This window comes from Puntigrus tetrazona, chromosome 24 (genome assembly GCF_018831695.1).
Source record: "Puntigrus tetrazona isolate hp1 chromosome 24, ASM1883169v1, whole genome shotgun sequence".
In the NCBI taxonomy this organism is placed as follows: Eukaryota; Metazoa; Chordata; class Actinopteri; order Cypriniformes; family Cyprinidae; genus Puntigrus; species Puntigrus tetrazona.
The window spans coordinates 3693279-3706981 of NC_056722.1; the positions used below are offsets into that span (position 1 = coordinate 3693279).

General features: G+C 37.6%; 1 protein-coding gene and 3 gene segments (V, D, J or C); 1 reads left to right on the forward strand and 3 right to left on the reverse strand.

Moving 5' to 3' along the window:
* The window catches only part of LOC122329666 (SH3 and multiple ankyrin repeat domains protein 1), a 46362-nt gene extending 36238 nt beyond the window's left edge, over positions 1-10124 (reverse strand). For 4 of the 5 annotated variants that reach the window (XM_043226105.1, XM_043226103.1, XM_043226104.1 and 1 more), the window contains exons 1-2: positions 9414-10124; positions 552-1067 (exon numbers count right to left, since the gene is read on the reverse strand). In XM_043226105.1, the coding sequence (XP_043082040.1) occupies positions 552-1019 (468 nt within the window). In that variant the 5' untranslated portion in view covers positions 1020-1067; positions 9414-10124. Of the gene's footprint in view, positions 1-551; positions 1068-2965; positions 2986-9413 lie in introns of those variants that run through there. The other variant, XM_043226102.1, reaches the window with a different exon arrangement.
* LOC122329698 overlaps positions 1-13703 on the reverse strand; it is a 610329-nt gene that overhangs the window by 112131 nt on the left and 484495 nt on the right.
* Positions 1-13703, reverse strand: part of LOC122329697 — a 601685-nt gene that overhangs the window by 105905 nt on the left and 482077 nt on the right.
* The window catches only part of LOC122329696, a 603783-nt gene that overhangs the window by 103387 nt on the left and 486693 nt on the right, over positions 1-13703 (forward strand).

Here is a 13703-nt window from a genome sequence, read left to right on the forward strand (position 1 = left end):
ACTGCAACGAAATATTAATAATTCATATTATTAATTATAACAATAGAGTCTGTTTTAAAGAATTGTATTTGTATTTTTAATAAACAATAAAAAAGATAAAAAATAAAACTTCAAATACACAAACAAAAATATGATTAATGAATAATAATAATAATAATAATAATACATTTTAAATGAGTATCTTTTTTCTATTTATGTGAAAATAAATATTTAAAAAGCTACAAATTTAAAAACAAAATATAAATTATGAATATCTATTTATATTTATTTGAATAAACAAAAAAAATACTATTTTAAATTTATATTAATATTAATATTGATTCGACACAATTATTATAAAAAAATATTATGCATTTATAGAATAGAATTCATTTACAGTAATAATGACATTACGGTACCATATTATTGTTTTTCATAAAAGAAAAAGTAGTATCGGTAAACGTAAATACCTGTACCAAATCTGTAACAGTAAGTAGAGAATTTGATAATCAGCCAACTGTAAGCACACACTGCGGGCGCATGTGAGTATGTGTGAAGAGAGATACACAGACCGTTTGTTTGATGTCAGGGATGCCGATGCGAAACACAATCACAGCGAACTGCGAGTCTTCCACAGGTGTGACCGTGGTCATGCTGCGCTCCATCAGACGCCGCCGAGCCTGCTGATTGGTCAAGACCGGGTGATAGAGCGGCTGATTGGTTGTCTGGTGGTAAAGAGTCGGCTGACTGGGTAAATGCGGGATTCCCCTTTGGGCGGAGTTAACGGCCCTGGGCTGCCTCTCTCCTCTCTGCCAACCAATCACAACGGCCGCCGGTTTGGATCCGTCCATCTTGCGTCCGGCCCTGGTCTGGTGTTCCTTGTCTCCCATATCGATCAGTCCATTTTGTTTCAATCTCTTCAATTGCTCCTCCTCATCCTCCTCATCATCGCCCTCTTTGTCTTCAGCGCTGCCAAAAAAACGCTTGGTGTGTCCCAGCATTCTTTGCTGCACTGTGTCAGCAAACAATGCTGATGTCATAGCGCTGAGTCATCCTGCTTATCGGCGTACAGCTTAATGTTAAACAGACTGAAAAAGACAAGAAACAGGAAATAATCAGTGATACATTTCATTTAGCTGACTAAAATAAATTCAGATTTAATAAACAGTCAGTATAAAGCCATATCTATAGTAACCTGAAAATGTTTTGCCTTGGACCAATAAGAAACCACTCACCCTAGCAATGCAGTAACAACAACTCAAAACACCCTGGCAACACACTAAACATTCAAACACCATAGCAACACCCATAAACCCTCAACACCCTAGAAACACCCTAACAACCACTTGACATCTTAAAAACACCTAACAAACACTCAATCCCCCAGGAACAAACACTTAACAGCACAGCAGCACCCTAACAACCATTACATTATCCTAGAAACACCCTAACAACCACTCAACACCCTAGCAACACACTAACAACCACTTGACAGCCTAAAAACACCCTAAAAAACACTCAATCCCCCTAGGAAAAACAAACACTTAACAGCATAGAAGCACCCTAGCAACCATTCAATTATCCTAGAAACACCCTAACAACCACTCAACACCATAGCAACACTAGAAACATTAAAACACCATAGCAACACATTAGCAACCACTCAGACCACAAGATAACACCACAGGAACAAGGTAACAACAACTCAGAACATCCTAGAAATCCCCTAGAAATCCTCTAACAACCCCCTGAAACACTAGCAACACACTAACACCCACTGAAAACCTTAGCAATGCATCAGCATCCACTCAGAACACCCTAGAAATCCTCTAGCAACCACTAAGAACACCCTAGCAACACTCTAAATATTACACCATAGCAAGACACTAATGATTTGTACACCCAAGCAACACACTGACAACTCAGCACCCTAGTAAAGCACTAACAACCCCTCAGAACACTATAGCAATCCTCTAACAACCACTCAGAACACCCTAGCAAAACTCTAAATATTACACCATAGCAACACACTATTGATTCATACACTCTAGCAACACACTGAAAACTCAGCACCCTAGTAAAGCACTAACAACCACTCAGAACACTATAGCAACATGCTAACAATCACTCAGAACATCCTAGCAATCCACTAAAAACAATCGCCCTATAAACACTTGACACCCTAGAAACACACTGACAACCACTCAAGTCCCTAGAAACACTCTAAACATTAAATACAATAGCGATACACCAACAACCACTCAGAACACAATAGCAACACACTAATAACCACTCAGAACACACTAGCAACACATTAATGATTCAAACACTCTAGCAACACACTAACAACTGTTTAAAACACCATGGCAACACGCTAGCAACCACTCAGAACAGTTTTGCAACAATCTAACTATTCCGACACCATAACAACCACACTAACAACCATTCAATCACCCAAGCCATGCACTGACAAGCACTCAGAACACTTTGGTAAATGCATAGCAACACCCTGGTAACAACGCTGCAAACCTTTATACTAACACGTTCAGTCAGAAAACGCTTTAATTTAATAAAGATCTGTAAGTTAAGATAGCGTGTGGGACTTTCAACACAATTTATTTCTTAAAATAACAAACTCTTCTCCAGGGCACAAAGACTGGATTGAATTAGCAGAACACTGAAAGTTGAATTTAGACTAAATTGTTGCAGCGATTCTTTCTATCTCTACGTCCTGGTGACGTTCCCATGCATCTCCGAGATGAAGTCACTGTTCTTAACTTCATAAATCATTTGTGAGCCTGGAAGTACATAAAAACAAAACAAACAGCTACTGTTTATGCTACTGTTTTGCTTGCTGGTCAGTGACTTTCAGTGAACAGACAGCAAATGAACTGCGTCAGAGATTCTACCCAACCTAAAAACCTCTGCATACGTTAAAAAAAAAAACTATGATCAGAGGAAACTGATAAAAACACTTATATATCACCTTGTCAACTTAAAGTGTAAGGCTTGGAGCCCATCAATATTGCGTGTTGCTGTTGCATGTTCTCAATCTGGCAACCCACATAAATGCAGAGTCTGAAGAGAAGGGGCGGAGAAACAACGCTCAATTTTTTTTCTCAAATTCACATTGCAATTTTTCTTTCAAGAGATCAGTCCTAAGTGCTTAAATGAAACCATGTTCAAAGATTACATTTTTCATTTTAATCTGTCTTTATTTCATAATGAATGTTTCAACTGCTGCAACCTCACAGCTATGATAAAATCATGTATGTGGTATTACGCATAGTCATTTTTACCCAAGGTCTACTGATAAAAGAGATATTTTTGAATCTTACATTTGAATCCAGTCACACCAAACCATAAAAAAACCCCACTGGATATTTGATAACATTTGTTAACACTGATCATGTGTGACTGAAATGCTACACAAATAAATCAACTTGACTTTCCGATTGCTTCGGCTGCATTGAACGTGTGATCTGGGTCACTGTCCTGTAGCTTTGTGAAGCATCAGCCCGCTGCATTTCTGCTGATTATATTGTTGTTTAATTGCACACAAGAGAGACACTGACTCACTGGATTTATTTATATCATTTTTTAGTCAGCATGTTTATGGCCCCACGTTATTCTACACACAAAGGCCTTAAACAGCGTAACTACACATGCACCAGATATCTGCACCTCTCCCTCGATCCCTGTCATCTGTACAATAAATACTGTAAAGAGACACTGACGTCGGTGATGTCCACATTTAGAAAGTGTACTGTAAACCTCCAGAGATCTCCGTCACCTCGTTACTGATGGCTCATGGTAAAAGATTCACCACTTCACAACTAAAGATGGTTATTTCCCCTAAATATTAAACAACCTGTTAACATTCACATTCACAATGAAAAAGTTACATTGATGGAATTACTGGAATACTTCATTCTACATTTCTATGCTATAATTTTATATATATATAAATAATTTGCAAAAACGGATAACTAAAAAAACAGCTATCAAACATAATAAAAACAATAAAAATATAATGAGAATTTTCCGTTTTAGAGTTTTCATATGTTTATATATAACATTTAATATATAATTTTGGGTTTAATAATTTAGTTTTGGATTAGATTATCCAAAAAGTTACCTAAAATTCTTACTATTAAAATTTACTTCATATTAAATAAATCTAAAATATCCAAAAAAATATATATTTTGGATAATACAAAGATATTTAGGTTCTTTATATTATAGAATATATAAAATTTTTATATTAAATGCCAGAAAATGCATGAATTTTCAGATCTCTTATGACGATGTAAAAGTTTTATGGTGATTTATCAGGAATAATTACCTGAAGGATAGACTGATGATAAAGAAAATGTCAATATGCTTTAGTAGTTTCTGTGTTAGGTTTATAAAGAAAACAACACAAAATACGCAAAAAATACGGAATATTTCATTCATAAATCCAAGTAAAAAATGCCGTACATCTAGTTTACATGCTTTAAGCTAAACTCTAAACATCATTCAAAGATGTGATGACACTAACCTGGTAAACTTTGGTAAATCCAGTAACTATTCATCTGAAAAGCACCCGCTGAATCAGCCCAGAACTGTGTAAGAACAATTTTGTTTCCAGGTAGACTGATAAAAGACTGACAAATAACAATCAGTGTTTCCTCATTTGAAACGTAAAATATACAATCGGACAGTCAGAGAGAGACTGTGTGGTGTCTGACGTCCAGACTAATATATCAACTCTTTAAAGCAAGCTGTTAGTAAACTTGACTGGTTACACCGGTGCCAACTGAAGAGTGAAGCAGGCCAGCGAGACACAGATGGTCTCCTTCCTAAACTCTCCAAATCAATTGCTCACTCCATCTATAAAAATACAGCGATGTCAAAATAAAGCTCTGTTTCTGGTACAGGTTTCCACTGAGTCTGAAGTTAATCAGGGTCAGCCGTTGAAAACATAATGATGTCTCCCTAGTTATTTAAGTTCTTTAAGTAGTATGAGAATTTCCCTAAATATATCCAGATTAAAGATTAAAATGTTAGTCTTTATCTATATATAGTCATATAGATAGACAAATAGAATCTTTGTGACTCTATGTTTCACAAATGCAACTTCATATCTCACAAACTGACTTTGTTCCACTTTGTTTTTCACAAAGGATGAGTTTTTACCGGAAGGTAACAAAATATGCATATAATTGCGTCAAAAAGACTAAACAAAATGAGCGCTACCACAGCACCCAAAACACAGCATGTGCCTTTAATCCATGTATAAACCCAGCTGTGCTTTCTTATTCGGAACTATTTGGCGTTTTGTTTAAAGTTTGTCGAAAAATTCTCTGACCATAAATGAGACGTAAGAAGACACGTCAACCACGTGCATGAATCCCCTCATATTCAGCAGCTAATAAAACCGGACCAATGAGGAAGCAGAGAAGTGTTTCTCGCTCGCCTGATTAGCTCTCCGCTGTATAATTGGCAGTTGACTGGGGCAGGTGGGGAAAAATAGAGCACTGGCCTCATTTCCCTCTCTAGAGACGATTCAGAGAGAGTAACGCAGGCGCCACACAGAAACCAGCAACCCAAGGACAAAGCGGGAAGAGCGGTGATTTGAGACCAGGCCACGAAAACAGCAAAGAGATGGCAGAAAGCGGTGTTTGAGGACACCGGACACAAGACGAGGCCTGTCAAACAACACCATCCCGCAGAGAATCGCATGCCAGTTAGTCAGCAGTCCAACAAAACCAGTGCTGTGAGTGACGTAAATCATCTCTCTCCATGTGTGTTTTGTCCAAGCGTCCATTCAGCTCGCGCGCACCCTTTTTTGTGAGAAGAAACCCTTTTACACACACCTCCTGTCGTATTGTACTTCATTCTCTCGCATGCATAGCGCACCGCCCCCCTCCTATGTAGGACAGGGTGAATATAGATATATTTCCAGTGAATTGGTCCCCAGAAACTTTAATTGGAGAACTTCCATGGAACAGACTGTCCCACTTTTATAACCCGTTAAAAAGAAGTGGAGCAACCAGGTCCGGCATTGGTCCCTTCATGTCTCTCACTCTCTTTGTGTCTCTCACCGGCCATCGCTCCATTAGAAAAGAATGACAACGCAGATAATGGACAATTAAACCTAGCGTTGGTGGTCTTTTCTGCACACTTTCCCTGGAGCTCAGAGTGAGATTGCGCTCTTGAGAAAAGCACAAAAGCGCTTCTATCTCCATTTCACACCTGCTAAAGCCATGGTGACAGAGATCACAAACGGTGCTTATCATTGTGAAAAGAGATAAATCATACAAAAGATTTATTATGAGTAACTGTGAATTGCGTTTGTTGAGCCAGTTCATTTGAATGCGGCAATGACATGGTTTACAAAAACGGTACTAAACAACATAATAATATTAAGTTAATTCAAAACTTAATTGGTAGCATTTATTTATCCTGAAAAGAGCTTTGTCTGCTTGCAAAGGGTGCATTTTCTGATTTTAAAAAATGCAGTAAAAATAGCTATATTAAGAAAAATTATTATTTTCTATATGAATATATTTTAAAAAGTTGTTTATTTCTGTGGTGCGCGGCTGAATTTTCAGCATCCTTACTCTAGTCTTCAGTGTCACATGATTCTTGAAATGATCTGATGCTCAAGAAACATTTCTGATTATTATCAATGCTAATAAACTGTTATGTTCACATAAAATGATACATTTAATTTTTAGAGGACTCCTGGATGCACTAAAAGTCGAAAAGAACAGAATTGATTTAAAATAGATGTCATTTATATCTTTACAAATGCTTTAAATATCAATTTGATGCTTCCTTGCTGTATTCATTTATTTTAAAAAAAAGTGTCTTTCTGACCCTAAACTTTTGCTTCAGAATGCTAGTGTTTTGATTGAATACTAGATTGGGTGGTTTCAAACTCTGATCAAAATTTCTTCTTCGATTAAAAAACAAAACAAAACAAACATTAATAATAAACCATGTCACATTCAGGAACAGCCCCTGAATGATCTACGTGACCAACCATCCTCCTCTGTCCAGTAATGTAGCGTGGAACTCCTCCTGCTGCTATTACGAAAGCCACGTAAACTATCAAAACAATACAGATGTGCGGAGGCTTTTCAGAAAAATACAGGTGCATCTTACAGTATTTATCAACATGAAGAGAAAAGGCACTAAGGACGCCGGTGACCAGTGTTTCTAAAATTATCACACCATGTTGTCCTACAAAAACCACACTAGGGCATGTGAAGCTGAAAGATGGAGGAAATGGAGGAAACTCAGCTGATCGTAAATAAACTGAGGGGCGGCCAATCAAAATGAATAATGTTTGAGAATATCCAAGGAAAGGGATTTTTCATAGATTGCTTAACCCTGGAAATAAAATCTTTACTAATTCCGCGTAAAGGGTCACTTTTAGCCCTGGGTTATGATTCAGAGCTCGTTAGTTGTGCTTTTGTAGTGCCAAAGGTGAAGATTGTGACTCAATGCATTGAGATGCATTGAGAAATGTCAATGATGCATTGAGCAAATGTGTTTTTCATCAACATACAACCAATGATACACTATTACCGCTTACTGTATCAACTATCAATGCTTATGCCATTAAATATTCATGCACTGTTTAGTTTTAAACATAATCCAGCATGCATTTCCTACTATTTTTTTTAGTCCTACACTTTAAAGGACTAAATTTGTGTGCCAAAGTGTACATACAATTTCAGTAAACTACTAAAACAACTATTGCATGATTGTTACATGCTTAATTGTCCAATTAATTTGAATAAACATCTACGGTGTTAAACATTAATTGCTAACCCAGGTTAAAATATGATCAGCGTGAAACTGGTACTAGATAGAAAGTAACACAGGAAATCGCATGTGGCCAGCCTACAAAATCAGCTGAAGCTATACCCTCAACGAGAAGGAAATCCACAGCCGTGACCTCGTTTGGCAACGTACTGGAGGTCAGTGCTCTAGAAGAGAGAAGTACGGAAGAAAACTGGGACGAGGAGAGACAGAACGCAACTGATGCTGGGAAAGAGCTCAGGACACGAGAATGAGAGTAAGTGCTGGAGAACAAAAAACACACGCGCAAGACCAGAGAAACTCCACTAAAAACACAACAATCAGTTCATGACTGATTAACGTCACAGACTGACACATGCTGCTCACAGAGAGACAGACAGAACCAACAAAAGAGAGATGGATGGAACGAGAGACGGATGACAGAACGACAAATAGAAAAGTAGATGGAAAAACAGACAGGATGGATGGATGGATGGACAGATTGATAGACAGATCCACTGACAGAACCAAACATAGAAAAGCAGAGATGGAATGATAGATAGGATCGATGGATGAATGGATAGACAGAACAATAGAAAGATACTGACGAAAAAATAGAAAAGAATGAAAAAGTTATACTGTAGATAGATAGATAGATAGATAGATAGATAGGTTAGACTTGCTCTGATGGCATGTGTTGTTTTATGAGCAGAGAGTCAGGCATGGCTCTTTTGCATACAATGAAAGATAACCGTGTTTTGACCATAAGAGTGGCTTTACTATTTTACAACTTCCATATGACTACTGGAGTCACATGATGCTTGGTGAAAAACCAAAAGCTTCACCCAACCACCAAACTTCAGAACACACAGACTAGTAATCTTAGATCCACAGCTCTTCTGCATTTCAGCTTCAACTTCAAACGTCATGTCATTAATGTAAACCTGGCGCAACTATGAGAAGAATTGTAATATTTACATTCATGCATTTGGCAGATGCTTTTATCCAAAGTGGCTTGCAGCGCATTTGAGGTGTACGTTTCATCAGTTTGAATCAGTCCAAGGAATCGAACCAGACCTTGCTCTACTCCTCAAACAAGAGAAATATGCACATGTGAATGAAATGAGATTATAACTGAATGACTACTTATATCGGTTACATTTATAGTGCTTCATTTAAAAAAAGAAGAAATGTAAACATATCTCATGAGAACATCTATTCAGGAAATACATCATCAAACTGCATAAAATTGCAATAAACCTAAATGTCTAATTGAGCTGTTGAAGCACACACACATATGAACGATTCCAAATGTATACGGACTTCCTACATTAGTATAATTATGCTCTCTGTGCGCTCTGACTTACCTTTGCTCTCAGCAGGCCCATCACACACACACACACACACACACACACACACACTTACTCACCCACTCACTATCAGCACAATTTACAGCAAAACACACACTGAAGTCAAAAGCGCTGCATTTGCAACTACTGCAGTTCACAGTCCTGCTAACGCACACCAGCACAACTGCAACACTTTCCCAAAAGTCATCTTTCAAGCCCCCCGGGAGTCACATGCATGCAATACTTTCTATCGTACGTTATCGGATGCGCCATCCAACTGGGAATTACCTGACTGTCCAGCCCAGAGTTTCCTTATTCCAGCACAGAAGAGGCGCTTCGCTCCGGGGACGTGGTCAGCACAGGGTCCAGAGAGGCGCAAGCAAAGCAAACAGTCATAAAAACGTGAATAAGCGCATTTTCCCGGCGCATCCAGGCGTTGCGTCCACGCAGGATCACCTCCAGCACTGGAACAATCTCTCTTCTGATCTCTCCCGCTGTCATGCACTCAAACACTCCTCCCTCCAGCCTCGCTCTCCACGCACGCACGCACACACACACACACACACACACACACACGGCCTCTCGGATGCTAAGAGCAGATCAAACTGGCTTGCATCTGAGGCTTGGGTTTCATCCGGATCTTCTGTGGCTTTGTGGGAAGAAGTCATCTGTTACGCTTGGAAAGCACTGAGTCCCACAGAGGAAAACATAAATGTTTCATATGTATAATGCAGGGCATCCATGCATGTGTGTTTGTGCATGTAGAAAAATATCTTTACACACACACACACACACACACAAGCTCTGAAAGAAGTGGGTCATGGATGGAAAAATGAGAGGGGAAATTAGCCTGCCTGCGTGTGCTCATGCGACGTGCTGGGGTGAATTAGAGAAATCATCACCTGTCCTCGTCACGCTGTGCTTAATCGCTGTCTCTCACCCATAACGTTTGCACAAAGACACAGAACAAACACTTAAGATACACTTATAAGACATAAAGCAGTGAGAAGCAGTGGCCTTCACCAGATAAAGACGGAACAGATCAGGATCAGAAAATCAGGACAGAACCCACAGTGCTTTACACACATCTGTCTGTGGTTTGTAATCAGGCTTCAGGTATTCTTCCTTATTAGTGTTGTTTGATTAGTTGAGCATCACTATTACTAGTCCTCTATACCAGTTGACATATAAAGTGAGATTTTATCTATATAATTTCATAGTTACATGTATTTTTTTATCATTTTACAATAAATACAATTATTTATTTTGTTATATTTATATTATGTATGATGTTTACATTTATAATTATATATATAATTAATTATCTATGTCAGTGTTATATTTATAAAATACATACAGCATATATAATGTGTGTGTGTAAATTATATCCTGTATGGCTTTTAAAGCAATTACGCTATCACTTTTTATCTTGAATATTTTTAATAACTGCTTGATAACTGGAGCAGTACAATTTTTTTTGTTGTTTTGATTGTTTATACTTTATGCTTATATCTTTCTGTGAAAAAAAGAAACTAAATCCTAAAACCTTAGCATTTTATATAGTAATAATTATTTAGTGCTACCAGCCAAGGCAACATTTCAAATTATTCAGAATTCAAGTTAATTGCCAGTTTTGACCTTTAATATATATATTTTTTTTCAGAATTATCAACAAAACTGCATGAAACGATGTAAACGAACGTTGTATGCTTTTACAAACCTAAAAGGGAAACAATTATCAGTTGAATATTCTATCTGTCTGTGTTGTAGCAGTGAGTACTAGTGAGTGACTGGTTCTGTTTTTCTCAGTACTTCTCTATTTTCAGGCGTCTGTAAGTAGGTCTGCCAGTGTTGGAGTCAAATACTAACAGTCCTGCTGCCTAATTACTAATACATGCCTTTCTTCAGTTCAAAAGGGAACTGAACGTGGCCCGTTTGTAGCCAGCGTTCGGCCGTGAGTTGCTCCCCACCGCTGTCCTGTTTTCTGACCTTTCAAAATGGACCCAAGTCCCACCTCGTCCTCTCACTATAACATCAAAGCTCAGCATCCTTAAATTAGAGCCGTGGCGAAGCCGATAAATTCAGTTCCTATACTATCTTCACAAAGATAATAACATGAATGTGATGTATTACACGAAGACAGAGTCGAAACCTATAGACGTGCTATCTTGTTCTACTGAAACTGTAACATCTTGCGTATAAATTAATCACATTACCCATAAGGATGCATAATTCATTTATTCAAGTACTTCTCAAAGCTGGATAGCACTTAGTCATCTTGTTAATGAATTTGAATTTTACATTTATAAAAACACGTGAGAGGTTTCTTGCAACACTCACCGTGACATGACGCTGAGGTTGTCAAAGCGTTGCTATGCAGTTGCTAGGTGGTTGCTTACAGATCCAAGTCAACTGTCCGGGACCGTAGCTATGGATGGAGTCCCTCCTTTAATTTCAATCTGTAGAGTTTAACTGGCCAAAAAAACAAAATTCTACGACTGTTTTAACATAAAAACATTACTGGAATAACTTGTACCCCGTTTCTCTGAAAGACAAATGCAAAAGACCACAAAATCCCCATCGTGTCTAAAGCCACATCACTGGCCCTCAGTCCGTTATTTACTATATTAGTCATTCATTAGATATTAGTCATGTATGCTGTTTCCTGACAAGGCTCACAAGCTGTAAAATACAGAATAAAAAAAGGAATAAGATATGTCTCAACTTACTTTGGAGCTATTTCCGAAATAAAATTAAATATAAAATTTGGACCTACACTCAACAGAAAACTTGCAGATCTTAAAAAATGTGCAGCGGCGGAAAAAAAACCACTTCCCATTTAATTCTAAGAAGCAGCAAAATATCAGAAAATAGCCATAAAAGCTATATTGTGGTTTTAAAATAAATACATGAATTAATAAGCAGTCGGTATAAGTATAAGTAAAAATCAATATGCTTCTTTGAATCGTTGTTTCTGGAACATGCATTGTTCTGCAAAACCACAGTGTGCATCATGCCACCATTACTTTACCACACACAATGAAGGGGCTCATTTTTCTTTCTGTTTTGCTGTTGGCTTTCGGTTTACTGCATCTAGATTTTACCATTGATGTATGGATTTTATTTGGCATGAATGTGATACTCTGCACAACTCCATAATAATAATTTAGCAACTATAAATCATTAATACTGTATATGATGCATTATAAACCTATTCATAGTTGTTTAAACAGCTCTGTAATTTATTCTAATTAAGCCATATCCACACCAATGTCTGTTTTACTTTTAATAAATTATAATGTATGCCTTATAATGCACTTTTTAATCAAATATGTGACTGTGTGTTATGTGAATAGATAATAACAGATCTGTGACAAATTGCTTTTGCTCATGATGCTTTGGATAAAATTGTTTGATAAACTGATAAACTGTTAGTATTACTTATAAAAACAATGTGTATAACAGGGCATTGTCAAATAATTACAGTACAATGCATTGTGCAGTTTTCATAAAAAGTGCTGCTATGAAGTCATGAGGCCAAAATGACTAAAGGACTTTTTTAGCCACTTACAAGTATCATTCGTTTATTTTCGTGTACATTTGTTGCCTTTATGTAATGGTCATGCATCCAAAAAATCGAGTTTGCTCAACTGTGCCAAATTCATCCAGAGCATTCCACATTCATTTAACAAAAAACCTATTTAACCAAAACCCCAAAAATGCTGACTAATAAGCATGTTTCTGTTCATAAATAACACCATCACTGGGTATTCTGGGAAATGAACAGGAAAGTAACACATACACACACACACACACACACACACACACACACAAACAGACAGTTCCTCTTGAACAAAACGAAAAGAAACAGGAACGAATCTTAAACAAATTGTTAAAATGACCAAAGTTTTTAGAAATTAAAGAATAGAACAGAACAGATTAGAGCAGAACAGAATAGCATCTTGCTTACATATATAACCCTTGTTTCCTGATGGATGTTATGTTGCGATGTGCTTGAAACCCTGATTCACTCTAATTAAGAGAAAACGGCAATGAAATTTGGCAAGTCGTTAACTAATCCCGAGCCACTCCCCACGCGGGAATAAATAGGTAACCACTCATCAGATTTTCCTGAGGAGCCAAGAACTAGTCCCTAACACACAGTGATGGTTCGAGGTTGTGGCAAGAGGATATAACGTCTCCATTCCCTCCATCAGGGAATAAGGGCTACATATGTAACCAAGAGGTTCACTATCTGTTAGTCAATATAAGTTATGTCGTGACGACTTACTGGGGTCCATGGAAAACATCACAACCTGAACCTTGTTACAACCTTGCAAACACTGCAAATGTTGACAAGCAATGAGTGTCAGACAAATGCCATGCAAAGGTCGTAACGCTCACATCGTCCCAGAGGAAATTCCTTGGTACCTGCAGGAACAACTGGTGACTACATCACCATTGAGCCAAACCGTTGTTCCTGAGATAGAAATAGAAATTTTCTTTAGAGAAGGAATTTCAACCTTTACCCAGAGTGCTGACTCTCTGCTATTTGTTGTTACAGTTTGAAAGAACGAT